Source organism: Lepidochelys olivacea, assembly GCF_965140295.1.
Source record: "Lepidochelys olivacea isolate rLepOli2 genome assembly, chromosome: 14".
Lineage (NCBI taxonomy): Eukaryota > Metazoa > Chordata > Testudines > Cheloniidae > Lepidochelys > Lepidochelys olivacea.
Window position 1 is genome coordinate 16,852,767 of NC_140424.1, and position 16,047 is coordinate 16,868,813.

The following is a 16,047-nucleotide window of genomic DNA, read 5'->3' on the forward strand; positions in this document are numbered from 1 at the left end:
GGGTGTACAAAGAGGAATAATAATAATTTTAGAAAGGGCTTGAATGGAGATATGGAGGCAGCTTTGTGAACTCTGCTAGATGGGGCATTTAGCACGGAAGAAAGCACCAAGACAGGAGTCGGAGAAAGAAATTAACCAAGTTCTGCTCTGATTTGTATCCCCATTGCTTCTGACTGCCCAGGCCGGGGCAATCCTGGGCAGAATTTGGCCTTCCCATGATGCAAGCTCATTGTTAACAAAGTTAGCAGCTTGCCCCAGGGATCAGTAGCATATAAAACACCCGGGAGACCCAAGCGGGCTGTATGATGGAAACACCGCCATTCCTTCCCTCCCGCCCCCAAGACTCAGCCTCCCTCCAAAGAAACCTCAGAGGGGCCAGACGAAACAACTACATTTCCCACAACCCCCTCTCAGCCTCGCGAGAGGTGAAACGAGACTTGGCCTGGATAGGGCGGAACACTTTCGGCTGCTGTGGTCTGTTCCGCTCGCTGCCGACCGGCGTGGTGGCGGTGAGTAGATTCGGAGTGTGGCAGGATCCGATGCCATCCTCGGTAACGGTGTCTTGTGGGCAGATACGGTCTCGTGATATGTGAGCGGGTGGCGATTGTGCCTCGTCCCGGCGATGTATCAGTTGGGTTGGTGCCCGGTTAGCGTGTCGCTTTGGTGGTGTAAGGGCTACCCCGCTCCCCATCAGCCTGTGCAGAGGATGCTTGGCCGCAAGTCCCATGGCTGCTTTTAGCTTGTTCTCTTCCCGCCCCCGATGGTGGAGTGACTAGGGCCCGGGTGCCCCCGTGTCAATTGGCGCTGTTCCCTCTGAAGCCACTGGCCCAGCTGGGTATGGGGAAGGTGCTGGGCCAGTAGCTTCAGAGGGAACAGCGCCAACTGACTGTTGGCTCTGGGCTGGTGATAAGATGCCCCAGTTAACCCCCCTGGTTTCTCCTATTGCAGGTCCCTGCCAAAATCATGCACGAGGGAGGAAAGCCGAGAAGCCAGCAGCACCCTGCTGATCCTGGTAAGCGTGCGGCTTAAATGACAGTGCAGGCGCAGGGGAAAGCTGGCAGCTCCCCCTTCCCTGCCTCCGGAAAGCTGCGTTCAAGAGCCTGGGCTGAGGCGCACACAGTCTCCCTGTAATTCAGGTTTAAAACCCACCCCTACTAGGTCACAGTGACTTGCTGGGCCATTGAGTTGTCTCTTAAAAAAGTTTCTCAACCTTTTTCTTTCTGAGCCCCCCCCCCCCCCCAACATGCTATAAAAACTCCATGGCCCACCTGTGCCACAGCAGCTGTGTTTCTGCATATAAAAGCCAGGGCGGCATGCCACAGGGAGCACTGATAAGTTGCTCAGGCTTTGACTTCAGCTCAGGGCCCCCGGCTGCAGTTTTGTGCTGGGATGGGGGCTTTGGCTTTCTGCCCTGGGCGATAGGGAGTCTAACACCAGCCATGCTTGATGGACCCCCTAAAACCTGCTCATGGCCCCCTAGTTGAGAACCACTGCCTTAAACTACTGTAGGGTTCTCTGTATAATATGCACTCATAATGGTTCCTGATTCTACCCACTGGGCATTGCTAATGACCTCTGCTAAATGTGTCTGGGGTGCGTATATGTCACATGAATGTTAAGGTTTGTGATTTAAAGGGACACCACCTATTCAGATACGCTGTTCCAATGACTCCTGTATATTATTGCATACTTTGAAGGGAGAGCTTGAATCCTGCTTTTGTTGCTGAAATCATTTCCTTTTGTCTGTAAACTGAAAAGCACTTCTGGTCTTGGTAGCTCATGGGAAGTGTCTGAGAATTTTCACTTCTAAAGGGAATGGTTTTCCCAAGGAACAGAGACTGAGTCTGTTTTCTTCCTTGCTCAAACTTAAGCATTTTATGCACTTCTTTGACACTTTAACAGGAAGTCAAGGTAGGTGAAGTAATATCCTTTCAGTGGACCAACTTCTGTTGGTGGAAGGGACAGGCTTTTGGATTGCATGGTGTTCTTAAGGTCTCTTTTGGGTTCCCTTAACAGGGAACGGTCAGTGGGAAATCCAGTCAATATAACAAAGCTAAGTCATGCCAGGTTCTGCTGACTGCTCATGCTAACTACTGTTATACAAAACATGAACATGTAATTGTATACGGTGTGTTTCTCTCTTGCTATGTGGGAGAACTGCACAAACGGAAAACCAAGAGGTTTTGGAAGAGTTCTTTAAAGTCTATAGGGATCTTTTCATTCATGTCAGTAAGGTTTCAACCATTGCCCTAACTGATTTGGGTTAGCAGTAAAGCTAATGATACAATATGCTGCATGTATCTATGATGGACAAAGTAAGCTTTTTAAAAGGTAAAGTCGAACCCAGTTATGAACACCGGAGTTACGAACTGAACAGTCAATCACACACCTCATTTGGAATTGGAAGGACACAATCAGGCAGTAGCAAAGATTAAAAAAAAAGCAAATGCAGTGCAGTACAGTACTGCGTTAAACATAAAATTTCAAAGCTGTATTAAATTTGTTCAACTGTAAACTTTTAAAAGAACAATCATGTTTTGTTCAGCGTTACAAACATTTCAGAGTTATGAACAGCCTCCATTCCCAAGGTGATTATATGCTGAGGTTCTACTGTAAATAAACTTTGCCTTCACTCTTTTCATTCCAGCTAATCTTAGGGGGTTCTGGTAATGGTGACACTTCTTCAGAAAGAAGTGATTGATTTCTTTTTAAGCTGACTTTCCCATCAGCATGAAGTGCTTCTCTAAGCAGTTCTGGTGTGAATTCTACTACAAAAGCAATACTCTGGTACAAGAAAGGTTTGTTTTTGGAGCGAGTGATGAGTTTGGCTAATAAACAGCCTTCATGCTGAACTTGCATTGCCTTTGCACAACACAACCTCCAACTGAAATGTCCAAAATAGAAAATGAATAATATTGAAGGTGCATACTGCTGATGCCACCAGGTGTCGTCATCACATAGAATCATAGAATCTCAGGGTTGGAAGGGACCTCAGGAGGTCATCTAGTCCAACCCCCTGCTCAAAGCAGGACCAATCCCCAATTTTTGCCCCAGATCCCTAAATGGCCCCCTCAAGGATTGAACTCTCAACCCTGGGTTTAGCAGGCCAATGCTCAAACCACTGAGCTATCCCTCCCCCCCAGGGTGGAGAGCATGGTAATCAAAGGAACAGATACAGTTAGAGCAGAACCTTTGGCTTTGCATGCGCCAGCTTTTCCAGGTACAGGTCTTAACTGTTTTGAAAGCTGAGCTGGTGATGATACAAAGTTATCCCTGTCTGAAAAAGATCTTTTCACTTGTGGAATTGTGATTCTGAGGCTCAGCACTGCAAAGTTGATTTAAGGAAACCCAGAAATGAAAGTTTGTCTGATCATATGTGACTAACCCTAACCCTGTGACCCTGTTCTTAAATTCCCAGGGTGCCGCACCTCTTTCTATTTGGAAATCAAGGATGAGGCTTTTGGATGAGATTATCCCTCCCACTAACTGCCCATGAGTCTCTAAGGAAGGAGGTGAAAATTCCTTTCATCAGCCTTGTTTGTCTGCTCATCTGCACAATGGTGAGGCATATTAGCATTTGTCTTCTGCAGTCAAAAAACTAGGTGCCTTTCATTGTTGTTGGGAAATGGAGGCAAGGCTGCTCTATTTAGTGGTTTTGGATGACTATGTTGTGATCCCTATGGCTAATGAGTGCAGATATAAAAGCTCAATAGCTTGATTATTGTAATTACTCCGTCTCTCCCTCCCACCAGTCATGGCTGCTGCTGTGGTGCAGTAGACTCTTGAGTGCAAACCCCTTTGCTTTCAAAGACCACAAGATGAAAGGTAGTGTTCTGTGAATGGGGATTTAAATCTGTCAGTGTGCTAGGCTGGACAGCTGGGTGTTGTGACCGTAAAAGGTGAGTTGGAGAATGGAATATGAAGGGATTAGGTAACACTTCGCGATGGAGACACTTGATGCAGCTCATCCCACAAATATATTTGTTACAAGAATAGAGCTAGTGAAAGAGTAATTAGTTTGTGAATTGATCCAGACTTACACTGAAGCCTTTTTAAGCTTTCTTTGGCTGGAGGGGAGGCATAGATCAGAATCACCAAGTGATGACTCAACAGGGAATATAAAAGCTAAAGGCACCTCCAAAGGATGTGTTAGTTTATTTTCCGTATGTCCAAGTGTATTTCATGTAATAAGCCCTCAAATGTCTTACAGAAAGTGCTGGTGGATTCTTCCTGTATGTGTGAGTCCGGGGGGATTACAACATTTCCACATAACGATTGCCAGAAGCTGGGAATGGGCGACGGGATAGATCACTTGATTACCTGCTCTGTTCAGTCCCACTGGAGCACCTGGCACTGGCCACTGCTGGAAGACAGGATACTGGGTAGATGGACCTTTGGTCTGACCCAGTAGGGCCGTTCTTATGTTATGTTCTTAATGTAGCGCAGGGTGGTCCAACGGTGTCCCCCAAACGTGTCCACTCCACAGCAGACCTGCTCTAGAAAATGGTGTCCGCGGTGCAGCATGACCTTGCATGCACTGTATGTGACGACACATTGTGTGGAGGACATTGGTTTGTAGAGCACATATTTCTGTATGTGTCTGGTGGAGGTGCCCCAAAGCTAGCATCCAGCCATGAGCACTGAAAAGGTTGAACCAAGAAGGATGCTGTTGGCTTGAAATATAGTAAATAAAAATGAATGTTAAAGTAGCTTCAGGTAATGGACCGTCCCCTTCTTGTCCCTGTCAGTGGATGGTTTTACAGCCTTGTCTCTCATGCAGGGGAAACTAACTCTAATCACCCAATGTTGATTGTACAAAGGGCCCAAATTGGGAGGGGGTTGGGGAAGTGGTAGACTTTTTTTTCATTTTCGTAACTACAGGTAACACTTTAAGTTGGTGTCCCAGAAAGCAAGGATTTATAATGAGAAATCTTGGGGTGTGGATGCCTACTCTTGAGTGGGTGACAAGTAAACAGCTGCAAAAAGAAAGTCCTTTGGCCTCCTGCTGGGCAGGTATCTAGCCTGAGCGCTGAGCTGGTGATGATGAGTTATCCCTGTCTGAAAAAGAAACCTTCCTTTGTGGAATTCTGACTCTCTGAGGCTCAGCACTTTCACATCTGCTTTAATGAAACTGGAGGATCAAAGTTTACTTTAAGGACTACTATGATGAATCTTTAACATGTGGCTTGTACTTGCATTCACAGGATGCAATGTGTCTTCCACCCACTGATCCTGCACTAAAGAAAGTGCCTGTCTCAAGCCAGGGGCTGGTAACTTTGACTGCAAGCTGGTAAGGAATTGCTAGAGAAATGTTTGCCTCGGTGCCTTGTGAGAAATCCAAAGGCTTTCTGGTCAGCCGGGGTGGGTCATGGTGTGCAGAGTGCTGATTTCTTGAACCTATTCCTTGCCAGGGAAGCATAGGAATGTAGTGGGTGATCCTTAGTGTGTTCAGCTGTTGCCCTCCTGAGCAGATCGAATCCTGTCTCTTAGCAGGCTATAACCTGACATGTTGAATAACAAAGGGCTGAGGAAATGATGGTCCAAGTGTTGTCGAAAGGAGCAGAACTCAACTTGATGTTGATCATACTTTGAGTCTAGTTTTCCACACATTCCTCCTCCCTGCCAGTTGCTTAATCTTAATGATCATATCTGCGTTATACCTGCAGTGGGAAAGGCTGAAACACTGCAGAGCTCTTCAAGTGTATCCTAACTAGGTTTTCAGTCTGCTTTTCTGTCCCTTGAAGCCTATAAGCCAGTGATGTGAGTTATCCCTGTCTGAAAACTCAGCTGTGAGGGGAAAAACAAATATTCTGAGGCTTTTGAACCCCCCCCCCCCCCCCTGCAGTTTATTTTCTTATCTTGGTGACCTTTGTAGAAGATTAAAATCTGAAAGACAAGATAAAGGATAGGCTGTCCTTTGAGTGTCCCATGTGTCTGTGCTGAATCCTATGGGGCAACCATCACAGCTTTGTTCTTGGTGAAATCCTATAGAACGTGCACTCCGTGACATTTTCCAGGAACCACCCTTTTTTGACATAATGGATAAATGGAACCCTTAAAAATAGGCATTGCCCAGTTTAATGTATTCTGTAAAATCTTTGGCAAAAAAAAAAAAATTGGTTGTGGATTTCATGTGTGACAAAGGGTTTTTTAGAGACACTCATGTTGCTTGTCCTGGCTAGTGGGAGAATTTGAGACACGTTTGTGCTTAACTTGAGTGACCAACCTTCTGTTAACCTACAATCTGGTTTTTGCTGGTTACCTTGACCCTGCAATAACACTGTCATTGTTTCTGGCCAAACGAGCTTTGAAGCTTGTTCTGTTGGCAAAATGCTGATTTAACTAATTCTAACAGGTGGGGAGACGTATAGGCAAAACAATGGCTATAATAACTGGATCGTGCCTTCTGTGGTGTGTCTCTTCCTATGGTGTCAGTGAAATCATGATTTGATGGGACATCAGAGGAATGTACTCCTGGAAGCCAGGATTTGGATCAGTCTTTAACTACTTGTTTATCTATGTGCTGTACCACTAGCATGTCAGAGCAAAACCAGTGTTCTACCTCCCCCCTACACTTGGGCCAATAATTACTTCCTATCCCAAAGCGATAGTCAGCAGCCAGATTTGGGATAGTGTTTGTTTCAAGTGCATTGCATAATGCTCTCTTCAGTACGCTGCCCTGTTCAGTGCAAGATGCAAAGTCATTGCTTTCTCCGCAGGGAACACAAGAGCCCTACTGTCCTTTGGTGACACTTTATTTCTCCATCCCCAAATAACACCTTGATTCTTTTATGAAAACAGTAAGAGTAATAGTGTTGAGCAAGAGGATTTTCTTGCTCTCGAGGCTAGAGCAAGAGACTGGATATCAAATCAAAGATTTGCATTCTATTTCTGACTCTGTTACTGATTTGCAGCTTGACCATGGTCAAGTCACTTAATTTCTGTAGCCCATGTCACAATGAGGAAAGAGGAGAACTCATACTGACCTTTTTAAGCACTCTGAGATCCTGGATTTAAAAAAAAAAGAGCTTTCAAATGACTGACAATTAACTGTGTTCTTTCTAGCAACACACCGTAATCTAAACTTCAACAGGATTTGAATGTGTGATCGATTTTGCTGGAGGTCCTGGTAACACGTGCATGGTTCCCAGATCTGAAATGAATTGGACAATGGATCCAAAGATAACAGAACTCCTCTAGGCTTGGAGGTTGGTATATGGGATGGGGAGGAATATAGTAGAAAAGCAGTGCATTTGTTTTAAGTGTTTGGTGTTTGATATGCAGTAGATTTGCAGTGAATTCCTGTACAAAACTTTGTTCTGTCATGTGGATTTTTAATGTCACACTTTGGCACAATGTCAGCATTTGTTTAATTAGAAGGCATAATTTATTGGGTAAGAGAAACTGGAGCTGTCTGCTCCCAGGTTGCAAGTAAAACAAAAAGAAGAGAGGGGCTAGAAATAGAAAATTTTAGAAAAGTAAATAATGTTCAGTACTTGTGGAGATTCAGGAACTGGTTCAACGCAAATCTTATTTGCTGTATCTAGGTAGCAGCTGTTTTTTGCAGACTTTACATGTCAGTTGACTTTAAGTCTCTAACTTGAGGATGCTGCTGCAAAAGAGGGAGAATGATCTGAAGCAAGGTCTCAGTCTGTCTCGATATAGTCCTTGTTGATCATTAGTTCTCATTTGGTACCTGATATGTGCTAGTGAAGTCACCTGTGGGCAACTGCAAGATTTCCTTTTTGCTGTTGAGTTTGACATAGCTCCATGGTGTCTGTTAAGGTGGGAATGGGTCTTAGACTTGAGTGCTGCTGAAAAGGGATGATTGCTTGGAGTGACAGGAACATGGCTCCAGGGAGGCTAGCTGTGACGTTAATAGATGCAAGGCTATTCCTGTCAAAGTGCAGGTCTTTTATCATGCCAGTCAGAACTGGCCTGTCCATCATTTCAGTTAAGTCTTGCCAACCTCCTCAAACAATCATCTTTGTATTCCTGGTAAAATAAAGATGGAAGTCTCTTTTGTGTCCTTGGCGCTTGGCCACCTTCCCTACTCTGATTTTTTTTACAATAGATTTGACAGTACAGAAGAAAAGGGCTTGTTAATGTCTCTCTCTTTACTGACTAGATCCTGTTCTGTTTTTTTTCCCCCAGCAGGGCTGGCTGGAGAGAAAGAGAACTGTTGACCAAGGAGGTTTTATCTTTCAGAAATAAATAATAAAAAATATCCAGTGTCTGAGTTTTGGTGATGCTCTAAACTCAAAGTTAAGTGAGTCCAAACAGCCCTTTCACCTGTGATATGTCAGACTCCAGTCTATACTATGACTGCAAGCTGAAGGGCGAGTCCCTCATTACTAAAAGAGGCTACATCACTAGGCTATAGAAAAAGCAAGTACCATGCAGCACTTTACAGGGTTTTGAGAATGTAAGACCCTCCACACTGGGGCTTATGGCTGGAACAGTTTTCAGACTTGGTTACTGCTTTCCATGACTAGCCTACAGCTGCAGAAGGCAAGAGACGTGCTTGCCACCAGTAGGGTATAGTAGAACTGTTCCCTAACTGAGCTAAAGTTCTAGATCATCCACAGCGGGCACTGATGTGGACTTGGACAATTCTCATCTGTCTCAGTTCCCCTATCTGTTCATAGAACCATAGAATATCACGGTTGGAAGGGACCTCAGGAGGTCATCTAGTCCAACCCCCTGCTCAAAGCAGGACCAATCCCCAGTTTTTGCCCCAGATCCCTAACTGGCCCCCTCAAGGATTGAACTCACAACCCTAGGTTTAGCAAGCCAGTGCTCAAACTACTGAGCTATAACATGTGTGCTTTACAGGTATGGAATGAGTCAGTGTGAACACTATTTTCTGTATTTTACAATACAGAAAATCAAACCTGAGACCAGACCCAGTGGCACAGCTAGGTTGAGTTTCTGGGTATCCTGACACTTAGTCTTGTACCCTAGCTGTTCTCCTTTACAGTCTGCAATGCTGAGTGCTGTTCTACAAGGATGACTTGGCCAAACCAGGACTAAACTATTTTTAAATGTTAATTCTTAGGCTCAGAGCAAAGCAAGTGAGTACTGAGCCCCTGGCTGTATGTGTTAGGATCACTTCCCTCAGCCCTTGCCACTCACAGAGTTCAGAACTATTCATCCTCCCCTCCCATATAGAAATTCACGGCAGCAGTACTCCCAGGTCTAAACCCTGCGATCCTCTGCTGTCCATTCACACTGTATTGCTGCTCTGCTTTCTGTGCCAGCCTCTGCCAGTCATATTCTACCCCCTTCCTTCACCCCAAGTGAAAACAAAAGAAAACATAAAAGATCATTCAACATTTATGCAATTATACAAAGTGGGAGAACGTTTCAAATTACACTCCTCCACTGTGCTTTAGCATCCATCCATCACTAGTCATTACAACCTCCCTGTAGAACAAAACCAACCTGTTGCTGATCTACTCTTTCTAGTTACATGTAATTAACTTACAAAATGTAGCTTCAGGGTAAAGAACTTTCCCTCCTCACTGCAGGCTAGTTGGGTTTTTTATTTAGGTTGATGAGGATTTAGTTTTAAATAATGGAGTGGTGGGTTCCATCCACCTGTACTAGGGCTGGGGGCCTTCCTCTGAATGTACACAGGCCCCCTAGGTTTGCAATGCACAAAATGCCCAGGGTCCCATCCGATCAGGTCCACCTGCCCCCAGATTGCTGCAGGGGCCTAATTAAGCTGTGGCAACCCCACTTCCATCTGTTTGAGACCCTCTGTTGACATCACAATGTGGAGTGAAAACCCAAGGAGTGTGGCTGAAGCACAGGTGGGAGAGGGCAATCAGCCTCTGCTGGATTCTGCTAGCAATGGGAGCTCTGTCTGGAAAGTGGAGTGTTTATGTGCATGTGATGGCTCCATAGGCCTTCATACAGTTATGGCTGCCCCCCCCCCGCTCTACTGAGGAGCAATGTCAACAAGCTCCATCCAGGTCTCTTCAGCTATAGGATTGTGGCTGTGATGTGTCCCATCATGAATGAGTTTGAACACAGAACAAATTAGGCTTTTCAGGGTTGTGGCAGACCCTTGTGATGGAAAGGTGGAAACGGCAGGCGGGGTATTTTTCACACCCAAGCTCTGTGCTCAGCATGTAACACTTGAAGGCGAGGGGAAGCTGGAATTTGCTGGTGAGCGAGCATCTTCTCAGGGCCATCACGCCCCTTTGGGAGACACGCATTGAACATTCGGGCTTATTGCTGCTGAAATCCCTTTTTCATTTCCCAGTGTCAGAAGTTGCTCCCCACAGGTCTCTTATTTGATGGGAGGAACTGGGGTGTGTCTGGGGTCTGTTGTCTTGAGCCAATCAGCAGGTTCCCTAGAAAGAGACCTCACCACACTTGCTTTGCCATCTCAGCAACATCTGAGCAGAATCCTCAAGGCAGCACCCTCAGCTCGCAGAAGGCAGCCTTGCAATTCACGCAGTCTCCAGCTTGTAAGGCTGGTTTTGGGTGAGCTCTTCGTTTGCCACCTTTGCCCATGAATTCTGGACGGCCCCTGCCAGGGAGAAGGGAGCCCTTGGGGAAGAGGAGGAGGACTACTTTTGTTACAGCAAGAAGGGACGTGCCACCCAGCCTCACCGCTGATACAGCTTCATGATGCCTGCCCTGTACAGGCTCTTCCACAGCTCCGCCTCCAGCAGCATGTCATGGTTGGCATAGAACACCAGAGGCTTCTTCTCCCGCTCGTAGTAGTGGTCTGAAAACTTTCGGTAATTGTCCGTGATAAATCCATAGGCACTGACCTGCAGACAGGGGGAAAAGGGTAACAGAACAGTTGGGAGGCGGGATCAGTGCCCAGCCTGTCCTAGGCAGACTGGACCCCGGGCTTCGGATAAGGAGTTACCTGGTCAGTCAGACGTTGCTGGAGTAGCTGTGTGGGGCACAGTGCTGCCCCGTGTACCTGGTACAGACTCGGTGCTATGTCCTAAATGGTACATCCTGGAAGCCATGTGGCACACTGGAGCAGGCACCATCAGTGAAATAATTCATACCAGGTTGGGGCTCATGTGAGCTCTACCCAAATATTTCTGGGTCCTACAACAGGAGGGTTAAGAACCAAGCCAGGAACATGCTTTAACTCCACCCCACACTCATTCCATCAGCCTTTATTCATGCTGACCAGCAGAGTACTAGGCACTGAAGAAAGGTAGCCCTGAAGGCTCTTACCTGGTCACAGGTATGTAGAGCTGTCAGTAGCATGAGGGCACCAGTACTGGGCATGTACAGATACCCATACTGAGTATTTATTATTTCAGATCTCAGAAATCTGTAACCAAAGAGGGATTATAATAGGTGAGATCAGTGAAACAGAGAGAGATGGGCTGCACTGAATCCCAGTGAACAAGGTGGGTTGCCGAGGAAAGGATGAGACTACATGGCAGTGAATGGAAACACAGTGGCCTGCAAGAAACTGGATTGGCTTGCAATGAATAGGAGCACGTGGGCATAAATCCAAGATGGATCACAGTGGGTTGGGCTCCAGTGACGGGGATGTAATGCACTGAGTGGGACTGGACTGCATTTCAGTGATGGGGGAAGACTGCAGTGAACAGGTGGGATTGAGGTTGGAGGGGTTTGATTGTGGGGCAGGCTTCAGTGAACAGAACTGGGGCAGTTCCAGAGCTATTTGCCGAATGAGCTGGAGTGTTTTGAGACAATGTTTTCCTCAAAGGTGGCGCCTGGTTTTTCTTACCTCGCTGTTAGATAATGTATGAAATCTGGGTGCAGCAGCTTGAACTTTTTTGCAGATGTCTCTGGTCCAAAATATTTCCGCGGGCTGTGGTGGGAAGATCAAAAGGAATAGTTTCATTTCAAGTCAGTATTTAGACAGCTCAGTGTTTATATTACAACCTGAAAAGAATCTGAATATTTAGACTGACCAGTGGTGCCGGTTGTCAGCAGCAGAGGTATCAGACAGAGAAAATATTAAACAAAGAAAAAAAATACAACTCTCTGGAGCACAGAGTTAACACTTTTCCTCTGAGGCAGAAACTCAGAGAGACACTGAAGAGCTTTCATTTTTATTATGGACTTAAGGTTGCAGCCAGATGTACAGTGTAAGCCTTGTTTTGATTCTGCTCCCCTCTAACTTTGCTTACAAATGAAGGGTGCTTGTGAAAAATTATTGTCATTAATAGAAGGAGGAGAATAATTTGTGTGCAGAGATTTTCTGCATTAAACTACTTCTGGGTTGGGCGTTGGGGAGGTCTGGGCGATACTTTCAGAGCTGCTTCAATCAGGGTTGTGAAAATGAGGTGCTGCTGAGGCCTGAAGACAGAGCAGAGAGAGGAAAGATGGTCCAGTGTTTAGGGCACGAGCCTGGGATGTGGGAGACCTATGTCCCTGCTCTGCCACAGCCTTCCTGTGGGACCTTAGTCAAGTCACTTAAGTCTCTGTACTCTAATCTGTATAATGGCCCTTCTCTCAAAAGGGTGTCGTGAGGATGAATACATATAGACAGTGAGGCACTCAGATACTATTGTAATGTGGGCCACATAAGTACCTTAGAGAGGGCTGAGACACCTTTGCAGAAGGCAGTATGCACTAATGCTGTCTATGCTGTATCCACCCTGCAGCTGGAGGACATCCATTGCCCAGTAGCATTGTGCCTGAGATGGCTCAGGGTGGGCAGAAAGCAGGCTGGAAGCATTACTCACTCATCGCCTCTGTCGTACCCCTCTTGGACACGGCTGCCCAGTATGGCTGACTTCAGCATGACGTAATCGCGTATGTCCGAGGGGATGAAAATATACCGCAGGTCCTGCAGCGGGGCGGGAGGCACAAAATACATACAATGCTTCGGTGTAGCGGGTGCTGTCACACCCTCAGCCCCACTTAGATGCAAGAGCCTCATTCACAAACGCAGGGCAACTAAACATACACATGTTCTTTGGCGGTAAGATTGAGTGTGGGGAGCCGTGGACACCCAGCGCTTCTCAAACATGGAGGAGGTTTCTGGTGGAGCTGAAAGGAACCAGGGAGACCTCACAGGAAGAGTCACGGATTGATGGTCTCAGGGTCTCCTGCACTTTATGTGGGTTCTAAGGTGGTATGTGTCAGTGGTCAGCAAGGCCAAGATGGTCAGCAAAGCTCCATCCCTCAGCGGGTGTTGCCACGGCCTGCATGACTCTCCAGGTCCAATCAAATATTTGCACAACACCTCCCAGCCCTGATGGCTTACCTTGGACTGGGGTATCTGGGTGAAGCCATACTCTCCGTAGGCGATCAGGGAATTCTTCATTGTGTTCACCGTGAAACCATAGAAGGATATCTTGGTCCCGACGTCATCTTCAAAGCCTTTGATCACAGCCCCATTTAGCCTGTGGGTGGAGAAGGGAGAAGACAAAGGCTCTGATTAAGGACTGGTCTTTCACCACAGAGCACTAAGTATGATTCTCCCCCATTGATGCTGCTACTAATTGGGGTTGTGTGCCAGTTTACAGCTGTAGAGTTGTTACCTAAAGTCCCTCACACCTTATTACACGGGGATGGCACAGAGGGCCACACGTGCAGTTTGAAAGGCCTAGAGTCCTGGTTCAAGTTCCCAGCAGGGATGACTCATCCCTCATCCTTCTGAGGTAGCCATGCTGGGTACCATGCAGTTATTGTATGAGGAGAGACGGGAGCGTCACTCAGATGGGATGCTACAAACTGAGGTCTCTCTCGCTTGGGCAATAAATATCTCACAGCCCCTTTACAGCACCAAGGATTTTCTCTGGTGTCCTTGGTGTACATTTCCTCTCCCCTCACTGGTGTGCAGAGTGCTATACTGATGTCTTCCCTTTGGCCGAAGTGCAGGTGCAGTCTTGGAAGCACCGACAGTGGTTACAACTTCCTCCTAATTGCACAAACCCTACCCTGGGGGCAGATAATCCCACAGGATGAGGCTGTGCTGGTACAAAGTGACTGGAACGTGCCTTACAATGGGGCATCCAGGAAAGACCAAAGCAGCCTGAAAGGGGAACTGTGGGATACGGATTTGCCATATGGTCTCTGTTAATGTCAAATAATCTGTTGGAGCATCGGGGCCACATGACAAGCTATCAAGCAGCATCGCCCACAATGGGCAGCAGTAATAGCCATGGCTGCAAGAGGGCATGAAATGTACAGCCGGAGTTGCCCTACTAAGAATGCCCTAGGACCCCATTAGACCTGCCCACTGTTAATACACAAGATCTTTAAGCAGGATCTTCTGCTAGTTAAGGAGCAAAACAGCCCCAATGACCCGGTCCCTGTCAAAGGTAAATGTCCCTGGTTTCCTCAAACTACAGCTCCCAGGATGTGTGGGCTGCTGAGCTCTCCATACCTGAAAACAAAGTCATGGGCATCTATCTCCTTGCCTTGCTGGGATCCATTGAGAATCCCTCCATTCCCGACCACGGCGCAGCGGACGCAGCCTTCAGGGAACCTGGCTTTGTCGAACAGCCAGCTGTTGGCAGAGTCGTTGAGCAGATGCAAGGCGGAAGCAATGGCTGCAGATCCAGGCAAGAAAGAGGCTAGTCAGCACCAGCCTCGTATTGCAAGAGCGGAGGTGCAGGTGTCTACAAGGTTTAAACTGGGCCCAGCTCAGAGCTCAGCAGCCCCGACTTCCACCGGCTCCCCAGCCCTCCCTGGGTGTGTCTGGCTGGCTTGGGAGCAGTGTAAAGGTTACCGTCGGAGTCATGGCTCTTTGCGGTTGGGGCGTATGGAGCTCTCTGCTCTCATTGCCCTACTAGGGGTGCTGAGACAGAAGCAACCCTGCCCTGTCCCTTTCAGGCACAACTCTTCGCAGCTGGTGCTGCCCACACAGCCCCCAAATGCCTCCGTTGTCACCTCACCATTGAGACAGTCGTGCTGCTGGCGGCTGGAGAGGTGCAGAGGGTGGGTGTGGGGTAGGAAGGGAAACAATTCCCAGCAGCCAGTCGCCAGCAACAATGGAGCATGTTGTTTGAGAGCCTTGTGGTTTGAGTTAATCATTGCACAGACACTGGGACCTTTTATTCAGGAAAATGTCACAAGATGTTGATTGCAGCATTTCCTAACAGTCCCCTCCTGCTCCATGGGCTCTGACTCCCTGGGGAGGAGGGGCTTTAGTTGAAAGGTATTTCATTCTCTGGTTACACAGCAGGCGTTTTAATCAAGGCCTAGGCTGTAGGATGATCTCTACCCAGCCATGCCCGTACATGTCCCTCTGGCTAATCTCTCTGTCTACGTGGCAAAGAAGTTCGTAAAACAACCAGTGCCCAGCATTTCCAGCCTGACCTGAGCCTCTTGTCAGAGATCACCCTTTACCCTCAGAGGTGGTTTGCCCAACCTCCCCCACTCCCCTCAGGCACAGGATGAGATGGCTGCTCTACAGAGACGCAGGGAGCAGGGGAAATCTTAGTGTAACCACTTGGTTTGTAAATCTGCTGCCTCACCCCACTCCTCTCATCCCATTCGCCCTCCCCAGCTGCCCTGCTCCCCCCTCCCATCCCGCTCCCCCACCCCAGCTGCCCTGCTCCCCTCCCCCATCGCATCCCGCTCTTCCAACCCAGCTGCCCTGCTCCCCCACTCCAGCTGCCCTGCTCCCCTCCCCCATCCCATCCCACTCCTCCAACCCAGCTGCCCTGCTCCCCCCTCCCATCCCGCTCCCCTACCCCAGCTGCCCTGCTCCCCTCCCCCATCCCATCCCATCCCACTCCTCCAACCCAGCTGCTCTGCTCCCCCCTCCCATCCCATCCCGCTCCCCGGCCCAGCTGCCCTGCTCCCCTCCCCCGATCCCTCCCCCCATCCCAGCTGCCCTGCTCCCCCTTCCCATTCCACTCATCCACTCCAGCTGCCCTGCTCCCCTCCGCCATCCCACTCATCTACTCTAGCTGCCCTGCTCCCCACCCATCCCGCTTGCCCACCCCAGCTGGCCTGCTCCCCCACACCCCAGCTGCCCCACCCCCTCCTCCCATCCCACATAGCCACCCAACTCAAAACAGGAAGCAAGTGCTGGTGGAAGGTGCCTGTCCCAATGCTGGAGGAGCAGTTCTCCCA

At 48.0% G+C, this 16,047-nt stretch overlaps 1 protein-coding gene and 1 long non-coding RNA gene across 4 annotated transcripts in view; one reads left to right on the top strand and one right to left on the bottom strand.

Moving 5' to 3' along the window:
* Positions 1-431: 431 nt before the first annotated feature.
* On the top strand, positions 432-9,184 carry LOC311531331. Its single transcript, XR_014714192.1, has 6 exons — positions 432-509; positions 949-1,012; positions 3,419-3,560; positions 5,205-5,290; positions 7,066-7,208; positions 8,155-9,184. It is a non-coding gene; the product is annotated as an uncharacterized lncRNA (long non-coding RNA).
* The window catches only part of ST6GALNAC2 (ST6 N-acetylgalactosaminide alpha-2,6-sialyltransferase 2), a 31,690-nt gene continuing 22,850 nt past the window's right edge, over positions 7,208-16,047 (bottom strand). For 2 of the 3 annotated variants that reach the window (XM_084648609.1, XM_084648611.1), the window contains 7 exons: positions 14,351-14,516; positions 13,226-13,364; positions 12,702-12,805; positions 11,738-11,821; positions 11,212-11,311; positions 10,624-10,787; positions 7,208-7,995 (listed from right to left, as the gene is read on the bottom strand). In XM_084648609.1, the coding sequence (XP_084504735.1) occupies positions 7,974-7,995; positions 10,624-10,787; positions 11,212-11,311; positions 11,738-11,821; positions 12,702-12,805; positions 13,226-13,364; positions 14,351-14,516 (779 nt within the window). In that variant the 3' untranslated portion in view covers positions 7,208-7,973. Of the gene's footprint in view, positions 7,996-9,323; positions 10,788-11,211; positions 11,312-11,737; positions 11,822-12,701; positions 12,806-13,225; positions 13,365-14,350; positions 14,517-16,047 lie in introns of those variants that run through there. The other variant, XM_084648610.1, reaches the window with a different exon arrangement.